This window comes from Vulpes lagopus, chromosome 10 (genome assembly GCF_018345385.1).
Source record: "Vulpes lagopus strain Blue_001 chromosome 10, ASM1834538v1, whole genome shotgun sequence".
NCBI lineage: Eukaryota > Metazoa > Chordata > Mammalia > Carnivora > Canidae > Vulpes > Vulpes lagopus.
In genome coordinates, this window is record NC_054833.1 from 62,634,343 (window position 1) to 62,660,055 (window position 25,713).

Below are 25,713 nucleotides of genomic sequence, written 5' to 3' on the forward strand. Positions count from 1 at the left end.
GCATAGCTGCTGATGTGACTATCACAGTAACATCTATTTCCTGTGGTTGATCCATTCTCGTGTTGGAGAAATAGTCCCTACCTGGCTCATAGTTTATATGTTTAATATATTTTTACATTTGGTATGTTAATATTTATAATATCTGCATGACAGTGTTTAAGTGGGATTGATATATAGTTCACATTGTGAAGGTTTAACATGGGCTATGCTGGCTTTAAACAATCAAATTGGGAAAATTTCCATCTTTATTCGTATGGTAAAAAGTTAATGATTATCTCATGAGCAAAACATCTTTGACCTCAAGTTTAAAACAGTTTCCCAAGACTTCATAACATTAGTGCTGGCATAGTTTTCATTCTTTGAGATTGAAATCCATCTTAACCAGGAGTCTTTGAGGAAAGATAGAGAATTCTTGAAAACCTGTGAAATTTTACTATTTTCTCAGCATCAGCATATACTTGTGGGCATGTACTTGTGTACATGTATACACATACATATTTTTATCTTCTTAGTTGCTTTTAATGTTAGATGTAAGAACTATTTACTGGAATGTTTTTAATATCCAAATGTGGGGTAGTTTAAAAATTTGTCTGCTATTTCTTTAATACACCTCCCTTTAAAAGGTGGAGACCATGACGCATGGACTGAACTTAGCAAGTCACTTCTAATGAAGAACATATGGCAGAAAGGACATTGTGTCCCTTCTGAGAGTAGGTCATAAAAAAGCATTGTAGCTTGCTTTCTTTCTTGGATTGCTCACTTTGGAGAGAGCCAGCTGCCATGTTGTAAAGACACATAAGCAGCTTTATGAGAAACTCATGTGGTGAGGAACTGTGGCTTCCTGCCAGGAACCGTGTGAATGAACTTGGTGATAAATCTCCAGACCCAGAAAAGTCAGCCCTACCCAACATTTTGAGTACAGTCATGAGACACCCTGAGTCAGAACCACACATCAAAAATAATCCCTGAATCCTGACTCACAGAAACTGTGAGATATTAAACGTTTGTTGTTTTGAGCTACTAAGTTTTAGGATAATTTGTTACACATCATAGCTAACCACTACAAAGTGTTTCACTGATTTTTAAAAATCTCTTATTCCTTTCAAAGCTTCTTAGCCTGTACACTTCTACCTTTTGGGACATACTGAGATTCTTTTTAGCATGATCAATGATCAATTAAAAATGAAATACTGGAAAAAGCCTGCTCTGTATTATTAATTACATTTATTCAACACTTCTTTTTTTGTCTCTTTAATCCAAGAAACATTACTATTACTATTACTATTGTCAGTTTCTCCTTATTTTTTGGTTTTTATTTTATATATTTCAATACAGTGTAACTTGAGTTATATATATATTTTTATATATATTTGGATATAAAATTGTTTTAATATTTTTTTTTTGCTATTTTTGTTATTGTTACATACCCTATTCTCCGAGTTGATGTTTTCCTTTAAACTTTAATATTTTTAAAAAGCTTTTTGTTTTTCAAGCCTATACTTTGGATTTAGATTTAGGATGCAGGGTCTCTAATTAATTTCATTAATCTTAAATATCTACTCCTATCAAAGAATAATTTTCAAAATGTTAAAAATATTATACATACAAGTAAAGAAAGAAGTTGTCTAAAATACATTGAACTCATTCATAAGAACACTGGACAGACAGGATGGTAGTGAGACTAGCTCAAGAACATTTGTGTAATTTTTTTTTTTTTTTTTTTTTTTTTTTTTTTTTTTTAAAGATTTTTTTTTAACTTTATTTATTTATGATAGTCATACAGAGAGAAAGAGAGAGAGGTAGAGACACAGGCAGAGGGAGAAGCAGGCTCCATGCGCCGGGAGCCTGATGTGGGATTCGATCCCGGGTCTCCAGGATCGCGCCCTGGGCCAAAGGCAGGCGCCAAACCGCTGCGCCACCCAGGGATCCCACATTTGTGTAATTTAATATTTATGATCCCCGAGGAAGAAATGCCAGGATGGGTTGGCTTATTCAAATACAGTTCTGCCAGTCATCTCCACGTCCATAAGGAAGTAACTTTGGGGTTTCTAGACAGAAATCATTTGCATCCCTCGTGGACAAAAATATACAGGTAATCACGTAACTTAAGTATCTGGCCCTAATGAATAATAAATATCAAGCAAAATGAAAGGACATATAAATAATCCTCGGGTAGGCTTGTCAGTGCTCCAGTATGAATGAAAAGAAGTGGAATCTTTTTTTGACTTATTTACAGGAGTTGGGTAAGTTTTCTTAGCACACACATGCTAGAAATTCTACCTCTTTGACCTAAACATACAGCAGTTTCAGAATGAACACCAATACCACAAATGGTAGGCCTCCATTTTACATATATACTTCAGATTTTGGCAAATGTAGTTATTCATGTAATTGCCTCATCAATCAAGAGATTGATTGATGTCTGTCACCAAAAAAAGATCATTGGTCTTATTTTCTGTGTCAATTGGATTTGCTTTTCCCAGAGTTTCATGTAAATGTCATCTTACACTATATCCTGGTTTGTGTCTTGCCTTCTTTCTCTCAGCATAATGTCTAAGAGATAACCATGCTGTTGTGTTAGTTCATTCTTTTTTTTTGCTGAGAAGTTCTGCATTGTACTGATAGACCACAGTTTATTCATCCATTCACCAGTGGATATTTTGGCATTACCAAGTTTTTCAGTACCTGCTGTTTCTCTGTTTCTCGGTCATTTTGCTGTCAGCAGTGTTTGTAGTTTTCAGTATAGGAACCCTTGTGTGCCTTTTAAATTTATTCCTAAGGAATTCATGTTTCTTGATGCTACTATTGTAAATGGAATTTAAAAATGTATTTTCCAGTATTTCTCTTTCTCTCTCTTTTTTTAAAGATTTTATTTATTTTATTTATTTGAGAGAGAAGGGAGGAGCAGAGGAGAAGGAGAAGCTGACTCCATGCTGAGCACAGAGCCTGACGTGGGCCTTGATCACAGAACCCCAAGATCATGACCTGAGCTGAAATCAAGAGTCAGATACTTAATTGACTAAGCCACCCAGGTGCCCCTTCCAGTATTTTTTTTGTTGATAAATACAGATGATTTGCATTATTTTGTCATTGTGCCCTGTGTCCTTGCTAGTTTCACTATTAATTTTAGTACTGATTTTCTGTGTAAACAGTTGAACTTTTAAGTGTCTGTGAGTGGAGGTAGTGGCTACCCCCACCCCTTACCTTTTTGTATTGGCTAGGACCTCCAAAATAATGCTGAATACAAGTTGTACCTTGTTCCATATTTAATTAGGAAGGGAATGTTCTGGATTTCACAGGTAAATATGATCGCTCTTGCTGATTTTTGGACGCCCTTTGTGAAATGAACTTTGCTTCTTTTCTCTTAGTGTGCTAAGAACTGAGTTTTGAATTTTGTCAGATGCCTACATTTATGGAGATGATGATACGATATTTCTTCATTTTTCAAGTCAGTATTGTATTCCTGAGATAAACACCACTTGGTCATGATTGTTTTCTTTTCACATGTTGTCGATTAGATTTCCTCATATTTTTGTTAACAATTTTTGTGTCTGTGTTTATGAGGGTTATGAATTGTGTAGTAATGTTTTTCTTAGGTTTCTGTAAGTTATTATATTGACTCATAAAACATTTTTTGAGAGACATATGTGTAAGACTGCTGTTATTTCTCCCTTGTATGGTTGAAAGAGTTCACCAGAACCCATCTGCGTTTTGACTTTTTTTTTTTTTAAGATTTTATTTATTTATTCATGAGAGACACAAAGAGAGAGGCAGAGACACAGGCAGAGGGAGAATCAGGCTCCTTGCAGGGAGCCCGATGCAGGACTCAATCCCAGGACCCCGGGATCACGCCCTGAGCCAAAGGCAGACTCTCAACCACTAAGCCACCCAGGTATCCCTGGGTTTCAGCTTTTCTTCATGGGAAGGTTCTTAATAACAAATTCATTGAAAAAGTAATTTTAAGGCTATTCAGATTTCTCTCTTATTTTTGATAGGTTTCATTTTCAAGTGTCCATTTCCTCTATTTCTGGAAGAGTAGTAGTCATATCCCCACTTTTGTTCTGATTTTAGCCATCTGATTGTCCTTTCTGTTCAGTTAGTGGAGCTGAGAGTTTGTAAATTTTGTTGATCTTTCCAAAGAATCCTTTCGGGTTTTGTTGTCTTTTTGGTGTGTGTGTGTGTGTGTGTGTGTGTTTGGTGTGTTTGGTTTTTTTTTTTTTTTTTTTGTCTATTTTACTTGTTCCTCTAATTCCTTAAAGCTGTAAAATGAGGTATTGATTGTGATCTCTTTTGTCTTCTAGTATTTGCATTCAGTGCTATGAATTTCCCCCTGAATACTTCTCCCACTGCATTTCCCAAAGTTTGATAAGGTCTATTTCATTTTCATTTAGTGCAGAGTTTTGTTTTTGTTTTTTCACTTTTTCTTGAGCTTCCTCTATGATAGGTGTGTTGCTTGGAAGTATGTTTAATCTCCAAATATTTGGGCATTTCCCAGATAACTCTCTGTTACTGATTTCTAATTTAGTGACTTTGTGATCTGAGAACATGCTTTGTATGATTTTTCTTTTTAAAAATAAGGTGTGTTTTATGGCCCCACACATGGTCTCTATCAGTGAATGTTCCACGTGAGCTTGAGAAAAATGTGTATCTTTCTGTTGCTGTATAGAGTATTTTCCTTTCTTGGTGGATTGTCTGGAATTTTTATGTAATATGTGTCTTATCAAGTAAATATGTGTTTTTACAACTAAAAATTAAGTAGCTTCCAGTGAATATTTATGCAGTCACAGTACCCCTGTTCAAAACAAAAATTATGTAAAATAGGTTTCCAAACTAGTTGTTGGCGAGAGGCAGAGATTATAACACAGTCAGTGCTTATACTTCTGGACATTTCTTTCAATAGCAGTAATTTTTGCTTAGCTAAGGACCATTTTCAGCTCTGTGCTACTGGTTCTCTTTTTCTCTATACCTTATTTCAGGGAAATAATGATCCTTATTTCAAGGAAATGTAAAGAATGCTCCCTTCACAGAGATTACACATTTTGCTATTTGCATAATAGGAGAATATATTTGACAGTACCTTAATTTCATTAAAAATGATTAATAGATATCCTTAAAGATATGCATAGTGATGCATTTAGCTTTATGATGAAGAATGGATGGAATAATTATAATGAATTTAGCTCATGTTTGCTCTTGTATCTCAGATATATTGTGGTGTGGTCTTATTCAGTGAAATGGAGAAGACCTAGTGTTTGTTTTGTTTTAATCTGTTTACCACTACTTGCTTACTAATCTGACCCTGTAATTCTTTATTTTTTTCACTTTTCCAGTTTTCTTCCTTTTTTCTTTGTTCTCAGCTTCCGGTTTGTAAATGCTGGTGAGTCCTTAGGGGAAAAAATTAGAAGAGTTGCTGTGTGTTCCTTGTATGGAGGTGGCCATTGGGTTGGGTTTTGTCATTGTTGTTGGTTTTCAGTATAATAATGGCTTCCTGTTACTCCAAGTCTCACCCTAGATATGGATTCTTCTAGGAGTGTGCTGGCATTTCAGCTCCCTACCCAGCTGTTGCTTCCATCCTGCTCCTTGAGAGTATGCATAATTAATGACCATGACTTCTCTTTGTGTTCCAGCCTGAAAGAATAGACCCGAGTGCATCACGACAAGGATATGACGTCCGCTCTGATGTCTGGAGTTTGGGGATCACATTGGTATGTTCGTCTTCATAGTGTAGTAGGAAATTTAAAATTACAAGAAAATTTTATCAGTTTTCCACCCCTTGTAAGAACTGCTTTTTTCCCTTCCTCTTCTAATCTTTGACTTTTACTTAGTTTTCTCCTATGGTTACAATCACAGGGACTGTGCCTTCTAGTTGTTGAAATAAAGTATATGTTTTACTCTAACGTTCAAACCAGTTGATGGTCCCCCTCAAGATTTTATGCAGTGTACCTCAAGGTTTTATGCTTGCTCTTCGATGTTACTCTGGGTCTCTTGGCCAGAGATATTAGGAGTCAGCAACCATACCAGGGACAAGGATAGGGGGAGGGCAGCTCACCTGTAGTCAGTGCAGCAGTGACTGGCTCCTCCCACCTCAGGTGAGGGTGGTGTGTGTGGTAACACTCTGTGCAGCATGTGTATTAGGTATATAAATTCACGTGCATGAAAATAGTTTCTACCTGGAATCTTCTGCTCACTGAGTAGAAAAGTCATGAATGAGTGAGCTGAAAGTAATTCAGTTCTGGAGGAACACAAACTACCTAGGTGATCATCCTAGTAAAAGTTCTACCTTAAAACAACACTGAGGAGGAACAGTGAGAAAGCTTCTTAATTTGCAACAAAGTAGATATAATAGACTTCTCATCTCATCTGTGACTGTATTGAAATTTTCCTTCTGTCTTAAAAGTATCTTTGTTTGCTTATTACTTCCTTATTATTGAATTTTGTTTTGAAATTTTAGATTTATTTTTTGGTGCTTTCTGTGTTTTATCATGGCTTGGTGGCCTTTTTCTGACTTTGGACATCTTCTGGTACACTGTGTGAATTCCCCATCACTAGAGGGGGCTGTGTCCTGTTTGGTAGGCAGCCCCAAACTTTTCATTTCCTGCCATTTTTAATAAGGTCCCACAGCATGAAGGTAACACTAGTTTGGAGCAAAGAGGTTTTTTTTGTAACTTTCTAAATGATCTCCATCTGTTCATTGGCATTATGAGGTCCTAAGATCTTCCTATGGATGAGACCCATAGTTCCCCTGGTGAGTCACCCTTCTAGGCCTAATGAATTTTCGGTACAAAGAGTTTGAAGGCTAATAGCTCTCCTCTGCAGAAGACTCCATCTGGTTTCCTTTATGACGTGGGATGGATGATACCTCCTGGAGTATTTTCTTATTGTGAAGCCAACTGACCAAAGGAGAGAAGTAATCCCTTTGTTTAGTTAGGAGAGACCATGGAACATAGACATCTTTTAGGTGTGGTGACTGGTCCAGAGACCTAGAGCATGACCTGTACCTTCCTGCTGAGGCACCCAACTGTGTGCATATGAAGGACACTCATGATTCAGAAACACCTGTACAGACAGATTCTGTTTCAAGCCAGTTCTGTTTCAAAAGCATATTTATTTCATCATAAAAACAGAATTTTGTTCTGTGAAAAATTTTAGCAGAAACATTTTCAGCAAGTTCTTTTAGTATATCTGGCTAAACTTTGTTTAGAAGTAAGGTATTCAGTACTTATAATTGCTTCATAATTTATTTTCCATATGGATAATCTTAGAAAAATTAAGAAATGCGTGAAATTTTCTCTAAGTTCCTCAGTCCTTCACCTTAAATGGTGCATTTTACTGCTTCCTTTTCTTATTAACACCCCTTTTCAAGAATGAATCTGATGAAGGTATTCCTAGTGTTTTGAATAACCGATAAGGTTTACTTTGTCCCAAGCATTTGTATTTATATCAAAAAGTAACCTCAGCCAGAGGATGGAATTTCCCTGTGTGTGTAGCACACTTGCCTGCTCTCACACAGGCATGTGTGTGTGTATGTGTGTGTGTGTGTGTAAATGGGGACAGTGTTGAGCTGAGGGCGCCATCTTAGGGTGAGGAAGGCCTTCCCACCCCAGTCTCCCATTGGAGGAAGCCCTTAGGTTTGCTTGGCAGCTTTCCTTTCACTGTATAATCTAGTAATTTAATATTTGACCACATTGACACCATCAAATAGTCCTAAACTGAAAAAGCTTCGCAACAGTGTCCTCAGACAGCGTCTCTTGGATGCTGTCTCTTCCGATGAACTTGGGGTGTCCCCATCCCATATCAGTCACCTGTCAGTGCCCCTAAAATGGGGCTCATCGGGGCCATGCTGTATATTTAGACCTATCTTTAAAAAAAAACACACAGATTCTCGGTTCTCATCCTCAGAACAGAGGGAGAGAAAGATGAGAATATAGTCCACAGATATGTTTGACCTTTGACCCATTGGGACATACTTCTGTAAGATTCTCCAGATATGATTTGGCCTGGTTTAAAGATACTGTCCTGAACACTGTTACTGGGGGTCAGGATTTGGGGTTTGACCCAAACTTGATTTCTTCAGTTATAGTAACATCTGCTTGTTGAAATTGTAGTAACCACAGGATGGCTGGAGAACAGAATTTGTACGTTGCTTCCTTTGAGCTCAGGTTGGGCTTTTGTTGGTTGAAAGTTCACTTCCATTAAAAATGAATTTGGCTACCATTCTGGATATGGCCTTCCATTCATTTTTTTTTTTAAAGATTTTATTTATTTATTCATAGAGACACAGAGAGAGAGAGAGAGAGGCAGAGACACAGGCAGAGGGAGAAGCAGGCTCCATGCAGGGAGCCCGACGTGGGTTTTGATCCCGGGTCTCCAGGATCACACCCCGGGCTGCAGGCGGCGCTAAACTGCTACATGTACCATGGGAGCTGCCCATGGCCTTCCATTCAGATAACTACAGATTATACATACTTTGTACCAAGAAAGTTCTAAAACCAGCCTTCCACGGGCAGCCCTGGTGGCACAGTGGTTTAGTGCTGCCTGCAGCCCGGGGTGTGATCCTGGAGACCCAGGATCGAATCCCACATCAGGCTCCCTGCATGGAGCCTGCTTCTCCCTCTGCCTGTGTCTCTGCCCGCCCCCCCCCCCCCCCCGAATAAATAAATAAAAAATCTTTAAAAAAATAAAAAATAAAACCAGCCTTCTAGTATGCTTCATACAAAGGGATCAGAATCGAGGACTACCCTAACCTTTGTGCGGCAGTGACATCGTCTGGGCTTAAATCTGGTGTTTCCTTTTAGTCCCAGTCTTGAACTCAGTTGATACAGAGTTTTCCATTATTATCTTGATTTCCAAATACCCTTTCTACTTAGCCTGAATAATTGCAAAAATTTTACCTCACCCTCATCTGTGTTCGATTCAAGGCTTTACAAGAATTTTGCTTGGAATTCAGATTTTTAGTGTGGGTGTTCTGGTGAGGAGCAGTAACTAATGCCGTCTATTTTGCTTTTCCCTCCATGTTCTTTTTAGTACGAGTTAGCCACAGGCCGGTTTCCTTATCCAAAGTGGAATAGTGTATTCGATCAACTCACACAAGTCGTGAAAGGGGACCCTCCACAGCTGAGTAACTCTGAGGAAAGGGAATTCTCCCCAAGCTTCATCAACTTTGTCAACTTGTGGTGAGTAATCGATTTCCAAATTCTCAAAATCCATGTAGTGAGTACAGCAAAGCTTCCTTAATTTCAGCAGCATTGATCCTTTTTGTTGGGGTAGGGGAGCTTCTTCCAATCACTCTGCTTCTGAGCTGGGACTCTGGGTCACTGTGGCTGCCTGGAAGGTTCCAGCTGACATGGAGAGCATCACTCTCTTATTCTATTACTCTTATCGGATGAAAAACAGATGTGAGGTGGTGGAGAGTCTGCTGCCTCCAGATTTCTAGTGCCTTGTACTAGAAATACAACCCAGGTGAGACTAGTCATCTTAGTCTGATGTGGTTCTAACAGTGAAGTTGTACTAGCATCACGTGGAAGCTTTTACTAAGTCAAGACCCTACCAGGTCAGATTGCAATTGCAGGGGCGGATCTCCACTCTGACATAGCTTGTAACCTGGTGGAATATGTGCAGTAGAGCCAGGCCCAAAGCCCAGCTGGTAGGCTGTGTGTTGGCTCTCTGAAACTTTATTCCATGGGAAATGTGCACCCAACACCTGGTGGTGTTTGTGTACCTTGTCACAGGTGTGTGTATCTGTGCACACCTTTGTGTGTAGAACATAAAAATATGTGCAGATATGACAGGAATTCAGTTGTGCTTTGTACTATTTCAGTCTGTGTTTTAAATGAAGCCTGTTTTCTTATCATTTGAATATTTTTGATAATTTATCCAACATGATTTAAAAGTAGGATGTGTTTATTCTTTTTCTTTTAAAAAAAAAAAGATTTTATTTATTTATTCATGAGAGGCACAGAGAGAGAGAGAGAGGCAGAGACACAGGCAGAGGGAGAAGCAGGCTCCCTTCAGGGATTCTGATGTGGGACTTGATCCGGGAACTCCAGGATCATGCCCTGAGCTGAAAGCAGAGCTTAACTGCTGAGCCATCCAGGCATCCCAGGATGTGTTTATTCTTGAAAATACTTTTCTTTTTCTCCAAATTTTTTTTCTTGCCAGGACTGCTGTGTCTCCCTCTTCTTTTCCTAGAAGACTTATATTTCATGGTTGAACATTGCCCTCTTTTGGAATAATTAGAAAATATTCAAGTAATTTAAAAATATAATTAGAAAATATTTCATCTTCTGTGATGAAATTCTCCTTTTGCATTGGTTTTCCAGGGGGAAGAGGAATACCTCAAGGTTTTCTATTAGAAAGCTATTAGGAGGACTCAGATTGGCTCTTTGTTCCTTTGCACACAGATATACAATTTATAGAATTACATGTGATTTTATATATTCCATTTTAATGAAGCAATTTGGCTAAAGTAATGTATGTGAGTCATAAAGCATAGTAGTTTCTAAAATGCTCACCTGTGACACTACCACCAGAGTTGCTTTCTTCTTAATCCCTTCATCTCTTTGCTGGTTCTGTTGTAAATATGTTTAGTACTTGTGTATTTTTTTTATTTCTGTGTCCCTTGGTACCAGTTCTCCCCTACAGGTAATGGGTATAGACATCAGTGTCGCATTGTTTTCTCTGAGTAGGTCCATAGTTCCATCTCATCCCAGATCATCTGGGTCTGTAGTCAGAAGTACATCTGTTTTTATGACCTGCTCCTGTCAGCTCTCCACACTTGTCCATTCTCCCTTCCACTGTCCTGGGGGCATTTTTTATCCTCTCTGACCTGGATTGTTCAGGTTTCTAGTGGATTTCCTCATAATCCAATATCATGTTGTTCTAAACCATTCTTCTTTTTGTCAGAGTTGTATTTTTGTGATGCACATCTGATCATGTTACTTTTTGTTTAAAGCTCTCCTAGAGCATGCATTTTTAACAGTGTGATATCATCACTCCATAGGGGGCAAAACTTTGTTGGAGAGGCAGAAACTCTTGGATAACATAATGGTTTGCAGCCCTCCACAGGGCTACTGTAGAATAGAAACAGGTATACAGTGTTTAAATTTCATAGGAAGGAAGGGGCAACAAGGAAAAAAAGATTGGGGAGCCCTGGTCCAAAGGCTGTGTGTGGCCCTAAAAAGATAAAGTCTAAATTAACCTGGCTTTCCAAACCCAATATGATCTGGACGGGGTTTATTGTTCTAGCCACATTTCTTAGTTCTCCCGTGGAGCTGTTTTTCAGCCAAACTGAATTTCTTCAGTTGTGTAAGTTAAACATGTATGGAAGATATGGGAACATATTCTCTTGGCCTCTGGGTAGATTAAGATTTCTTTAACAGTTCACAGAAAGCAACTATGCATAAAAGAAGAGATAAAATTCAATTTCATTAAAATTAAGAATGTTTATTGATTAAGAAGATACCATTGAATGAACAGCCAACCCATGCAGTGTCCTTTCCATACAGATGTTTGAAAAAGGATTTTCATTCAGAATGAGAGTGTTCATGTGTAGAAAACTTATAAACAAGAAAGTGACAACCAAAAATGGCCAAATATGTGAAAGGATGCTTAAAAACGTGATATTCAGGAGTTCAGTAAACATATGAAAGGGTATTCATTTGGCATTATTAGATGCCAGGAGAACGCAAATCAAAACTATGATGAAATACCAGATAGTCACCAGAAATGACTTCAGTTTAAAGACTTCAAGTACCGCGAGGGTCTAAAGCAGCTGGAAGTCCCTTACAGTACTTATAGACATGTAAATTGGCGCAGTCTCTTTGAGAAGCTGTGGCAGGACCTCCCAGAGTTGGTGGAGTACAGCTGGCGCATACGTTTTGCTCCAGCAGTTCAAGTCTCTAGTATACTCAGTGAAACCACCAACAGAGGCACACTACAAGACATGATAATAATGTCCAGAACCGCAGATTTGTAATAACCTCTAGCTGGAAAGAAGAGCATCTGTCAACAGTAGACTGTAAGTTCTCGCAATGTTTACACGGCAGTATACGGCATCAGGGATGGGACTGTCGCTGCACTCAGCACCAGGGGTAAATCTCAGACAGCACTGAGTGAGAGGAGGAGGACATAAAATAGTGTGTATGGTTTCATTGATATGAAACTGAAAAAGCAGACAAGAATGAATAAAAGGTAATAGAGTCAAATATTGTTACTCTTATTTTTGTTCCATACTTAGGACGTGTGTTCTTTTCTGAATACATGCTTCAATTAAAAGATTGCTTAAGGAATAAAAAGGAGATGAGGGCTTAGAGGCCAAAGTGACAATACCAGCTCACAGTTTACATTCCTCCCTGCTTTAACTTCCTATTTAAGTCATTAATGGAATTTTTAAAAAGTCTTTTTTTGTTCTGAAAAAGGGTAGAAGTACTATCCTTGAGGAGTTCTTGTGAAATTGGAAAGATAAGGCTGAATTCAGGGATGGGGTGACTGGTCTCACATTTGCCAAATGCAGAGGGACAACATCACAGGGAGGGTGTAAGACCGGCACAGAAATTCCTCAGCTTAGCACAGAGGCCCTGCGGGAGGAGGCAGCTTGGGGGACAGGCTGCCAGGAATCAAATCTTGATCCTAAAAACATCTTGAAGGGAGTATTGTCCATAGTGGGTTCCAGACATGGCTGGGACTCTGTGGCAGTATTCATTCCTGCCTTTGCTAGAGATAGCGAAGACACTATGTTGGTTAGAGGCTGGGGAGCACGGTGGAAGCTGCTCTAACAAACCCAAGAAATGAATCCCTTGGCAAGGGGATGGTGCTCTAGAGATAGCTTTCCACATTTTCTCACAGTCACCAAGGTCTGTGACCAGGATCAGCTTGTGGTGTCCGATCAGCATTGATGTCCCTGGGGCATGAGGAAACAAAAATGAAGACGAGAATTGTATCAATCTGAAAAATTCAAATAAACAAACTCTTGTAAAATGTGCCACTGAAGAATTCAGGGGGAAAAAACTGGTGAGAATGGACTAATTTGAATTCAGGAAGAGTTTTCAAGTAGCAAAACATGGTTTCTGAATTGAAGGGGGAGGAAGTGGTGGTACACAGCATATTGAGTATTGCAATGTTGACCAAATCTATGAAGTAGGCAACACCCTTGAGTTAATCTTGCAGATAAAAGGGACAAAAAGATAAACAAAAGACAAATGATGAGAGATTTGGAGAAAAAAAATCCAGGAGATTCCACTTAAGCGATAATAGAGAATTAAAATGAACTTTTTCTTTACTTGAAGAAAAACTTGAGTCCTTAAATTAAAATACCAGACCAAATTAACCAAAAGGAAAAAAAAAAAGCCATGTCTAGGCATGATGTAAGATTTTGCTGTTGTCCTATGCATTTCAGAGATAAAGAAAACTTGACAAGCTTTCATTTAAAACACAGGCACATATAAAAGTACACACCAATGAAGAAAGATACAAAATGAGAGCAATACCCGAAGAGTGAAGAAACAGCTATAGAATGATAAATGTGATCACTTCAGGTTATTAGGGTGGAGTCAATCTTGGACAGTAATTGCACCGAAACTACTAAAATATTGGATAAAATATTATGGTATCTTTTTAAATGTAACAGTATAAAACAGAGTTCTAAAACTAAGTGAAATCAGGACTTATGGGAGGGTAAGATATTTGATAAGGGGTTAATATCCACAATATATAAAGAACTCATACAGCTCAACATGAAAAAACTGCAGATAATTCAGTTAAAAAATGGGCAGACGACCTGCATAGACATTTTTCCAAAGAACACATCCAGATGGCCAAGAGGCACGTGAGAAGATGCTCAACATCACTTGTCATCAGGGAAATGCAAATCAGAACCACAAGGAGATATCATTTCATACCTGTTAGACTAGCTAGAATTAAAAAGACAAGGAATAACAGGTGTTGGCAAGGATGTGGAGAAGAAGGAAACCTGCATGCACTAGTGGTAGGAATCCACTGTGGAAACTGCACAGAAGTTCCTCAAAAAATTAAAAATAGAAATACCATACAATCCAGTAGTTCTACTACTGTTTAGGAAAAGAAAATGAAAACACTAATTCAAAAATATATATGTACCCCTATGTTTATTGCAACATTATTTATAATAGCTAAGATATGGAAGCAATCTATGTCCATCCATAGATGAGTAGATAAAGGTGTATGGTGTGTGTGTGGATGGGCACATACACACATATATGTAGTGGAATGTAACTTGGCCATATAAAGAAGAAAATCTTACCATGGTTACAACATGGATGGCCCTAGAAGATATGCTAAATGAAATAAGTCAGAGAAAGAGAAACGCCATTATTTCACTTATATGTGAAATCTAAAACAAATGAATAAATAAAAAGCAGAAGCAGACCCATGAATACTGAGAATTGATGGTTCCTAGAGGGGAGGGGGGTGGGGAAATAGGTAAAACGGGTGGAGGGGAGTCGGAGGTCCAGGCTTCTAGTCGTAGAATGAATAAGTCATGGAGATGAAAGGTACAGCATGGGGAACATAGTGATACTGTAATAGTGTTGTATGGTGACAGGTGAGAGCATGGCATAATGATGTATAGACTTGTCCAATCACTGTGTTGTATCCCTGACACTAGTGTAACATTGTGTGTCAATGATACTTCAATTAAAAAATAAAGTGGCTTAAAATGAATTAGGGGAGGTAAGGATTGTAAGAGGTTGCTGCTTGGACAGACTCAGTTGGCAGAAGCAAGACCAGATCCTTCAAGCTGGTACCCAAGAATTCTCAAAGATAAAGTCAAGTGCAATATGAGCTGTTCAGAAGAAATTCCAACATTCATACAAGAAATGAGAATTAGTAGAAACGACTGGTCACAGGAATATATCTGAGGACTTCAGATATGGGAATAATTAGAAACAAAAAAGTTTTTCATAAATTTAAAGAGAAATGAAGAAGCTTGGAAAAACAAGCAAGGAACAGAAACTTACAAAACAATGAATTGAACATCCAGAAATAAAAAGCATAAACTAAAAAACTCAGCAGCTGGATTAAGCAGGAGATTAGATGTAATTGAAGGGAAGAGCAGTAAACCGAAAAGTGGCTCTGAAGCTGCCAGCAGAACTTTCGGAGATGATGGAAATGTTTGCCTGTCCATTGTGGTAACGATAGCACCTGATACGTGGCTAAGGAAATACATTTTAAAATGTTATTTCATTGGAATGAATTTGGCAGGTGGCCATCTTAATGGATGCACAGGGCTTAATTTGGGATTAATATGATTACTAATGGCAACAGCAGTTCTGAAACAGAAGACAGTGTTAATAATTTGGCTAAACATTTCTACTTACATGGCATTATGAGTTTCTATTTTGGCACAGCTTTTTGCTCCATTAAACGACATGGAAAAATAGAAAACCAAAAAGTCATGGCAGCTTTACAAAGTAAACATCGGTACGGATGGCAGATATGATGGAAGTATGTAAAAAGTACTCTGGAGGTCTGCAGCTTTGCCCTTGCTCTCTCCAGGTCTAGAAGCAGTCAGTGGCAGCTGGGGCCTTACTTCCTGCAGCATCAAAGTTCTACAAGTGCTCTTTTGTGGACGGGGACCCACAGCATCAAGCTGTTTAGAAGTCAGGATCTGGGGAGTGAAAGAAATACCCATGTCAGCCGCTGCCTGGGCATGGCAAGCTGCAGGGCTATGGAACAGCGGGGGCATAGATAGCCAGAGGACCAGGTCTGTAATAATCCTAATATCAGCAGGGGACTGGAACTTCAGGGAGCTGTGATGGGACCTTGTTCTATATTGGTGGACCCGAAAATAAGCAGCCACAGTGAATGCCACAGATACACTGTTCTGTGTATCTCTAGCTGCTCATAGTACTTGGTAGGTGCTCAGAGAATTATTGAACTGATGTACAGATAACCATGCATACCTCACAAACCAAAATTCCAAAATACATGGAGTCTAATGCTAAGAAAAGCAACTAGTAAAACAGAATGTGAATGTACTTTAAATCAAGCTGAGTTTATGGGATAGTCTAAAATACAGTTCAAAATAAAATAAGTATCTTTAGGATGTACAAATGAAGGAAATGAAGGGGTACGTTCTGTTAAAACTGAGGAAGAAGTAAAACGGCAATGAAACAAATAGAAGTTTTAGAAATGAGAAAACATAGCTATCTTTACAAAGGACAGCAGATTTGATGTACTCTAGACCAGAAACAGTTGAGGACAGAATTGGAAGTTGGCAGATAGGCCTAGGGATTTCCCAGCATGCCACAGATTAGACTGTAGCAGAGAGCAGTTAAGCACCAAGGAGAATAGAATGGGAACTTTTAAGGTGAAAATGTAGTGAAAATGATGAGATAATTCTGGAAGTGGAGAAGTGATATGGGAGACAGTAGTGAAAAGCATTTGAGAAGTGATCTAGGATATGTTCTCAGACTGAAACTAAAGTCTCTGTATGGTGTAGGATTAAATCAAGGTAAATTTATACCTAAATGTATTGAAATAAAAGTGCAGAACAATGATAAAGTATAAATTAGCAGGAAGATAGAATGTCTGTGAGGGAGAGTAGTTAATTAGACGGCCACCAGCTTGTTATCAGCAACCACAATTGCCAGAAAATGAGCCCTAGCCCCAGAGTATGGAGGAAAAACCATCGTTAACCTTGTCTTAAAGTTTTAGACCGAGGCATTCAGTTTTTCAGAATAAGGAGGAAATACAGATTTTTTTTTTCAGGAATGGAAAGACTAAAGAGTTTCCCATTCCTAGATTATTTGAGAAGGTAGACATGGCCAAGAAGGAAAGTGAACCTAACAGAAGAGTGCTGTGCGTCGGTTCCCTGGAAGGCAGAGAACAGTGTACAGGATGCTGATGAGGTGGTGGTGACTGTGGGATCAGCAGCTAGTGAGGCAACATTGGGCTATACTGCCTTCTCGGTGAGGGCCTCCGCTGACCCCAGAGCAAGCTTTGCCGCTGGGGTGGCCCTCCCAGGTTGGATGAGGGTCTTGATTTCTCCACCCCTTTGTGGAGCAGTCATTAGCTCAAGCTGCCCCAGAGGAGCTAAGGTGGCTCTTTTCTGCTGAGGTCAGCCTTAAGAGGCTGGCAACTATCTGCTGGGGGAAGCCCTGCATTCTGGAATTCTTTGTATCACAGAAGGTACGGAGTGTAGAACACAGCAATTAGTTTAGAAATAGGTGAACTATGTTGCTAATATTAAGTTTTTAAAAAAATATATTTATTTGAGAGTGAGCCTGAGTAGAAGAGGGTCAGGGCAGAGGGAGAGAGAGAATCTTAAGCAGACTCTCCCTTGAGCATGGAGCCTTATGCAGGGCTCAGTCTCACGGCCCTGAGATCATGATCTGAGCCAGAATCAATGAGTTGGACGCTTGACCAACTGAGCCATTCAGGTGCCCCTAATTAACTTTTGATAGTAAAAAAAAATGAATTTAGTTGAGGTTGAAGGAGAGTGGTGATTAAGATATGGTCTAAGACAAATCTGATAAATATAAACAACGTAAAAATACTTAACATTAATTAGACAAGGTAGGATTCAAGGGGCAATATCATCAGGCAGAGGGTTCAGTAAATCAGTAGAGTCCTTAGTGAGGTTGTAGTGTCAACTTTTGGACCAGAGAACACAGGATTTTGAGATAGAGTACAAACATTTTAAAAATCTAAGGATAAATTTATAAGGTTTTTCTATAGTTTACTTGACTCTGGTTTCTCTTTGGTAGTGTCTCTATAAATACTCCTGTATATATTTAGAAAGTGTGCATGCATGTGTGCACATGCACACAATTTTATACTTGCACATTCATATATTTGTGTAGTATTCTGTAAAGCAGCAGGCTGTGCCATAATTTATCTGATTTTCAGTAGTCAACTTGTTTCTGATTTTTCACTAATGCTTCGACACTGAATATCCTCAGGATAAATCCTTAGATGATACTTGTCTCATTTTTTTGTGTTTTTTATGCTTGGCAGGTTGTCCTCATTATTACTCTTGTATCTGAAGGAAAAAAAACTGCTTGATTCTTTGTAGTATTTCACTTGTGAAAAGAAAAATACTTGGGTAACTGTGTCTCCATTTTAATAATGGTATTTTTATGTTGTTTTAGCCTTACGAAGGATGAATCCAAAAGGCCAAAGTATAAAGAACTTCTGGTGAGTGTGAGACTTAGGGAATTTTATTTTATTTTATTTTATATTTTATTTATTTTTTGACTTTGGGGGGAACTTTAGATATTTCCTCACTGTGAATTCTCTTACCATGTCAGTTCACTAAGCAAGTAACAGTCCTCTCTATCCTAAACAAACAGCTTGACTTAACTGAATAATTTTAAAAAAATGTTCAAAACAGATATTTGGAAAGAGAAAATTGGAAATTATAATTTTCCTACCAATTTACCAGCTGGATTCTCAGAAAAAATTTTGGCTTTAACAGGTCATAAAAATTACATCAGAGAATTGTAACACTCTCTTTAAGGAGCCACCTTCCACCACCGTCTGTGTATAAATAACATACCCGTAGGACTTTATTGTGCTGCTTCTACCTTTGTGAAATGCTCTTACACAAATTTACATCACACAGCAAATTCCTGTCTCTTTGATAGTTTACTCATCCCTGGGACTTGGGTGTTGCAAGCAGTCCCAGATGTGGCATCGGTCTTGGCAGTGAAGAAGATACTGTAATCTAATATTGTGGGAATATTTTAAGGAAAGACCCCCTTGTCTAGCAGTCCAGGGTGTTAGGTCAAACCTGTGGTCAGTGCCAGCAATGACTAAAGATACCCAGGCGGTGTACTTAGAGAAGCCATGAATAAAAATTGCTGATGGAGAAGGGATGTGAAGGGGTGGCTTTGTGATTCAGACATGGGGCAAGACACTTTGCAGGGAACAGGGCAGAAGCTTGTAGGATGCCATTCTGCTGAGCCTCTTGGAGGGGGGTCTGAAGAACTGGAGTTCCTCCTGCTATATGTGGGCAAAGGGAGGTTGAAGCTTATGTCTGTGTCCCAAGAGGAATGGTGACCAGTATTCATGCAGCTCTTCTTGGCTCTCAGATGGTGGCAGAGGTTCCACCTGTGTTCTGGGCTGAGGATCAGTTCTGCTCTCTGCCTCAACAAATACTCCCTGGTGTAGAGATAAGTGTCCCGACTTCATTGCCAGGGCAGCTTTTCCACATGAGGCATACCCACACCCACCAACACATCTCCGTGAAATACAGGCCCTGCTTGCCTCTCTGAACTGGTGCTACGATATCATATGGCCCCATGTGGTTGGGGCCTCTGGTTCCATGCCCTGTCGCAATTGGCAAAGTTTCGTGTGGGCTCTGATATGAACTTTGATTTTTTCCTTTTCTTTTTCTCTGTTCAATTTTCTTGCAGAAACATCCCTTTATTTTGATGTATGAAGAACGTACCGTAGAGGTTGCCTGCTATGTTTGTAAAATCCTGGATCAAATGCCAGCTACTCCCAGCTCTCCCATGTATGTTGATTGATCTCGCTGCTACGTCAGACTCGAGAAAAAAGGGCTGAGAGGAAGCAAGACGTAAAGAATTTTCATCCCGTATCACAGTGTTTTTATTGCTCGCCCAGACACCATGTGCAATAAGATTGGTGTTCGTTTCCATCATGTCTGTATACTCCCGTCACCTAGAACATGCATCCCCGTGATACCCGAGTGACCATGCAGTGTTAGTGCTGGTCAGAGAGACCTCATCCTGCTCTTTTGTGATGAACATATTCATGATATGTGGAAGTCAGTACGATCAATTTGTCGACTGTGATTAGATCACATCTTAAATTCATTTCTAGACTCGAAACCTGGAGAAGCAGCTACTGGAATGGTGTTTTGTCAGACTTCCCAATGCCGGAAGAACGCGGTGATGGATATACTGTGTCTGAACATAGAGACTCGGGCTTGAGTGAGAAGAGCTGGCGCAGCCAATGAGGCACATGGTCTTCTGGAGCTGGGAGACAAAGGAGGAATTTACTTTCTTCACCAAGTGCAATAGATTTACTGATCTGATATTCTGTTGCTTTACCGTCACAGTCGATGTTCGGGGATTGATTTGCTCAGCCAAATTTCCTGTTTGAAATAATCACATTAAATTAGAATGAATTTATCTTTACCAAAAACCATGTTACGTTCAAAGAGGCAGGACATTGAAATACTGAGACAGGACAGAATGTGTTCTTTTCTCCTTTACTGATCCTTCTGCTCTTCATCGGGAAGACTCAGGAGTCTGCCGCTTGTCAAAGAAGGTGCTGATCCTAAGAATCTTCATTCTCAAAATTCGGTGTGCTGCCAACTTGACGTTCCGTCTGCCACAAACCACCCAGACTGAAAGAAGAGAAACGTCCTGAAGGCAAAGTTTACAGATGTTTCTTCCCCCTCGGTCCCAAGCCTGATACTTTAGCCATCATAACTCACTCACAGGGAGAAGCAGCTAGAAGCGATGTGCCTTGACTGATTGCATAGAGATTGCTTGTAGGCAGCACAAGACCAAACCTCAGTCTTTTGCCCTTACTGGCCCAGATCTTCAGTTTCTGAATCCCTCTGCCTGCCCGTCTGGTCTGTTGCCACTCTGTGACTTTTGCTTAATCCCAGTATTTTGCCTTTTTTCCTCCCTATGTCAAAGCCCTTTTTAATTACCAGGGATGTTTAGCCCCAGATCCCCCCTATGCTATAACATTTAAAAGGCTGAGAAACGTGGGGCCCCACTGATGTGGTAGGTGATCAATATGCATCTTCTAGAGACACATTGACCAGATGAGGGCCTGAAATGGCAGTCCTTGAGAGAAGCTCATTGCCTGTGAGAGTCTCTGGCAGGTCACTGTCATTTTTGGAATGTACATTTCCAAATGTACATTTGGAATGTAGAAGAGGAATTCTACTAAAACAACAACAACAGCCACCACAAAACCCCAAGTCCCCAGACCACCCCAGAATAGTGATGAGGCCATTTAAATATGCTGCCTGTTGCTATGTTTCTTCATGTACTCATTAGCTAGGTTCCCCTTAGGTTTCGCTGTGGCCTCGCAAGCACCAAGCATTTGGCTTTGTGTGACAGTTAAGCAGCACTGTGAGTGGTTCAAGCACACAGGATAGAAAGCAGCCACGGGCTGAGAGGCAGGTGGTGCCATTAGAACTGGGTGCTGGCAGGTGTTGCTGTGTGCCTCCTCCCAAGGCAACCGTCACAAACGCTATAAAACAGGTGAGGGAGAACGGTGCTGTTTCAAGTTACATCCCTGTAAACTTCAGAATGCAGAAATGATTGATCGCTTTGGTCCACTTGCCTAGTTTCCCTCATTTTTCCCCCATCCCCGGCTTCCTAAACCTTAGACTTCCCCATGTTCTGAAAGGAAGCGTTGCTGCACGTTTTCCTTTGGCCACACCAAGCCATCATCCTCCATTGCTCCCGAGGACTCAAGAGGAAACCTGTTGCTCTGCTGTCAGCTTCCCGTCTGGCTCAGCAGAGAGTCACTTTGCCATCGTATACATGGGGATTAAAGCAATTCTGACTGTCCAGGAGCTAATCTGACCGTTCTGTTGTGTGGATGACCACATCAAAAGGCAATTTTAGTGTATTAATCATAGATTATTATAAACTATAAACTTAAGGGCAAGGAGTTTATTACAATGTATCTTTATTAAAATAAAAGGGTGTATAGTGTTCACAAACTGTGAAAATAGTGTAAGAACTGTACATTGTGAGCTCTGGTTATTTTTCTCTTGTACCATAGAAAAATGTATAAAAATTATCAAAAAGCTAATGTGCAGGGATATTGCCTTATTTGTCTGTAAAAATGGAGCTCAGTAACATAGCTGCTTCTTGGAGCTTTGGAATATTTTATCCTGTATTCTTGTTTGAATTCCTCCTCTATTTAAGATATATACATGGAATCGAAGTGTTTATGTAATAGTTCTATCCTTTTGCCTGCAGGTCAGTTGTAATAAATTTAGGATGTGATGATAACTTTGTAATTTGATTTCCTGAAGTCAGACCCTGAGAGGGAAAAATCAAGTAAATTCCATTAAATTATCTGTGCATTTCACATTGGGAAGAATTCTCTTCTTCTGGAAGTGTTTATGGCTCCTTTCTTTTTCTCCTCCCCGTCTTGTGGTTGTTGTATCTCTTTGCTTATTCCTCCCCTATACATACAGACGTATCCTCGAAGCACCTGCTTTGTTTTCTGCCTGAGCAGGTGTGATGCAGTCTCTTCAAGTTTGTTCCTTTGTTGGTTGCCCTCAGCTGCCCCAACTTTCTGGATGCTAAAGGAAGAGGGTACTGCTCTTCAACCTGTGACACACTGGAGCTACACGGCTTGAAGAACCCAGCCTGCCTTGGCCTGATGTGTGGCTTCCTGCCATGCTTTCTGCTCCTGGTGTTGTGGCTGTTGGCTGGGCACAAGACACCAGCTCAGACTGCAGTCCCCACTATCTAAGAGAGGATGAGGAGGAGATTTCTGGGTCAAAGATCTGAGGAGGTCAGACCTGGGAGGTTTGTGGGGGTAAGGGGGAAGAGGAGAGATGGAGCTGAGCAAAAAACTCTGGAAGCCTGAAGAAGGGCTTCGAAGCTCCAGCACTGAACTTACCTATTAACGCTACCACCTCTCCGTTGTTGACCAAATCCTGGCTCATTGATCATACGCAGATTCAGCACCTCACCCTGTGCCTGTTTCTAGCCTGACCTGAGATGCAGGAGATAATCATTCCAGAACCAGCTGCGGTAAGTATCAAACATGCTCCAAGGACCTGCCTGTAGATTCCTTGACCTCTCCAGTGACAACTTAGCTAACAGGAAAGGCTACCCTGTGGTGTTTCTAGAGCGCAGCTCTGCAAGACTGTGTCATGAGAAATAGGTAGACTATGTGCTTCATGCTCTGTGAGACTCCCTGTGTCGTTTATTTCTGTTGATCCTGACCGTAGCTGTCCAAAGTCGGGTTGTAGGGTCCCATTTAGATAGAAGAGAGAAAACACAAGGTTGAGAGAAGTAAACTTCTGACTCTGATAATAGTAGCAGGTAGAGGAGGGGGCTAAGATTCAAATCCAAGTCAATAACATGTAGGAAATACTACATTAATTGAAAAACTGCCATTAAAGAAACACAGTGGAGTTGAGAAGTACAGGTGTCTCCAGCTACAGTTGGAGTTACTCTGTTCATAAACCTGACCAAGGCTACCTTTGTTGTCTTGGGGATAAGTTGACATCAGAGGTTCTGGGGGCTACATTAGGGCTGCGTGGCCCATATAAAGGCAGGTGTGAGGAAGGAGGGTACCTTGGAACTAACCAGAGAAGCTCTAAATCCTAATCCTCAGGCACAGCATACCAGAGAATTCAGGATAGCCACCTTCATGTCCCTGTTAGCATGATGACCTCAAGGGGTAGTCACTGATATTGAGGATTCAGCAGGAGAGGAACCAAAGATGGCTTTGAGTTAGTATTAAAGTGTCTTTTTACTTCCTAGTTCTGTCCATCTATCTTAGCTGCAGAAGGGTCGACGCAGGACACAGAGGTTCCCGAAAGTGGCCCAGAGCACTGGCTGCCCTGTCTTGGAGGTGCAAGGTGGTTTGTGTCTCCAGCTCTTGGCCACGGCTGGAGGCACCAGCCATATCTATAGCCTCTGTGCTTGTTCCTTGGGATGTGAGAGCTTGAAAACCTAAAAATTGTTGGTGGTTTGAAGGAAAATCCAATAGCCTGAGTGACTCTCTTAAGAGTACATTCCTAGAAACACATGTAATGAAAAGTTGGTTTGAGACTGTGTGTATAAGGAATACTGTTAGTATGTAAACCATCAGCCTCCATACATTTTCTAAATTGATGTATTTCTTTCAGATAAACGAGTATCCAGGAATTCTTTCTGATAATCGAATATCCAGGAATTCTCACCTCAAACCTTGAAATCATTGCAAGGTAACGCAATTCCTGCGTTAGCAAGTTTTAAATTTTGTTTTTCTGAGGACATACCAAAGTGTATTATATTTTTTAACTGTAAAATGTGACTCTGCCAATCTAAAATTGTCAGCCTGAGTAGCATGGTGTAAAGTCACAATTGAGTAATGATAACATAGAAGGAATCAAGTTTCTATCTGCATTTGAAATTTCTATCTGCATGGACGTTTTGCTGAAGAACTGCAAAACAGGACTTCTATTTTTTTTTTTCCCTCTAAGCTCTTCTACCCAGATGTAATGTGAACACACGTGTTTGAGGGAGACAGTCCCACACGCAGGGTAGCAGTGTTCAAGAAACTGTAGGTCTCCTGATGTATTGTGGAATCTTTGGGTGAAACCATGTGTTTCCTATTTGATAATGCAACAAATTGGAAGATGTGTTTATAAAGTAGCTAGGCTTTGTTTTTTTGTTTCTTTTTAAAGCTAAGATGTGTTACATACATCTCAGAATTCCTGCCAGTTGTATAAACTCTAGTCCATGAAACCATTGGTGAGAACGTTTTGTTTCTTTGGAAAAATGCCTTTCAAGCATCTGGGTTAGAAGCATCATTACACAGTCATCCCTGCTCACTTTTAATCCCAAATGGCATTTCCCAGCTTTGTTTCTTGATTTGCCAGACTGGATCCCAGCACACTTTTGCCCTTTTCTGTAAAAGTAAATCCGGTGTCAAGGCGTGGAGTGTTGTTTCAAGTGAGGGCAGAAAAAACATAAGAACTAATTAGATTCAGCTTCTGTTCATGAATACGTCAAGGCCTTTCTTTGAAACCTGCCTTCTCACATCTTTCTCTTTGCCTTCTACTTCCATTTAGGATCCAAGTCCTTTAGATTAAGTCCCTTAATTTGCTCTAGTTCCTTTGTTTCTACTCTCATTGACATTACACACTCATTTCTCACCGTGTATTTCCTCCTGCTGGCTGATCTTCCTCACCCTGGTTTTGTTCTCCCTCAATCCATCCCCACTACTACCCTTCGTCTTTCTGGAGTGCTGATAGAATAGCATCATTCTTCTGTTTACAAGTCTTTAATATGCAAGAGGAAGGCCAAGCTTCTATGTTTCTAGATGTATAGTTTTATTTAATCCTGAACACATGGGTAGGAACTCTCATCTCCATGTTAAAGGTAAGGAAGTGGGCTCTCTGTGATTGGTAACCTAGTAACTAGGACTAGTGATCTGTCCACTATCACAGAGCCAGTGAGGAGTCCGGAAGGCTCAGGAGTAGGGCATGAATCTGAAAAAGTGGACAGGGTCTTAATCATACCTCAAATTGTGCATCACATCAAGGATGGACTTCTTCTCTTGTGTGCTGGAGAACCATATGGGATTCTAAGTGACAAAATGGTTTGGCCTGATTGTACTTCAGAAATATCACTTCAGTGACCTTGTAAGGGAAGATTCGGGGAGATTTGAGGGCCAATTAAGAAACTTGCAACATCAGGGTGCCTGGGTGGCTCAGTTGGTCAAGCATCTGACTCTCGATCTCAGCTCAGCTCCTGATCTCAGGATCATGAGTTCAAACCCACATTAGACTCCATGCTGGGCATGGAGCCTACTTAAAAAAGAAAGGAAAAAAGGAAGGAAAGAAAAGAAAGGAAGAGAAAGAAGAAAGAAACTTGCAGTATTCTAGGCAGAAGTTGGAGGGATTGGAAATGGAGGAAAGGATTTAACTCAATGGGTTCTTGATGAAATGTGTGGGGTAAAGAATGAGGTCGGGGAGCCTGGGCAGATGTTTTCTGGCTTGGGTGACTGGGC

General features: G+C 40.1%; 1 protein-coding gene across 1 annotated transcript in view; it reads left to right on the forward strand.

The window, feature by feature from the left end:
- MAP2K4 (mitogen-activated protein kinase kinase 4) overlaps nt 1-22,065 on the forward strand; it is a 133,175-nt gene extending 111,110 nt beyond the window's left edge. Inside the window, exons 8-11 of the mRNA XM_041770275.1 lie at nt 5,628-5,705; nt 9,025-9,173; nt 18,126-18,171; nt 19,392-22,065. Coding sequence (XP_041626209.1) covers nt 5,628-5,705; nt 9,025-9,173; nt 18,126-18,171; nt 19,392-19,505 — 387 coding nt within the window. The 3' untranslated portion in view covers nt 19,506-22,065. The remainder of the gene's footprint in view (nt 1-5,627; nt 5,706-9,024; nt 9,174-18,125; nt 18,172-19,391) is intronic.
- The last annotated feature ends 3,648 nt before the right edge of the window (nt 22,066-25,713 follow it).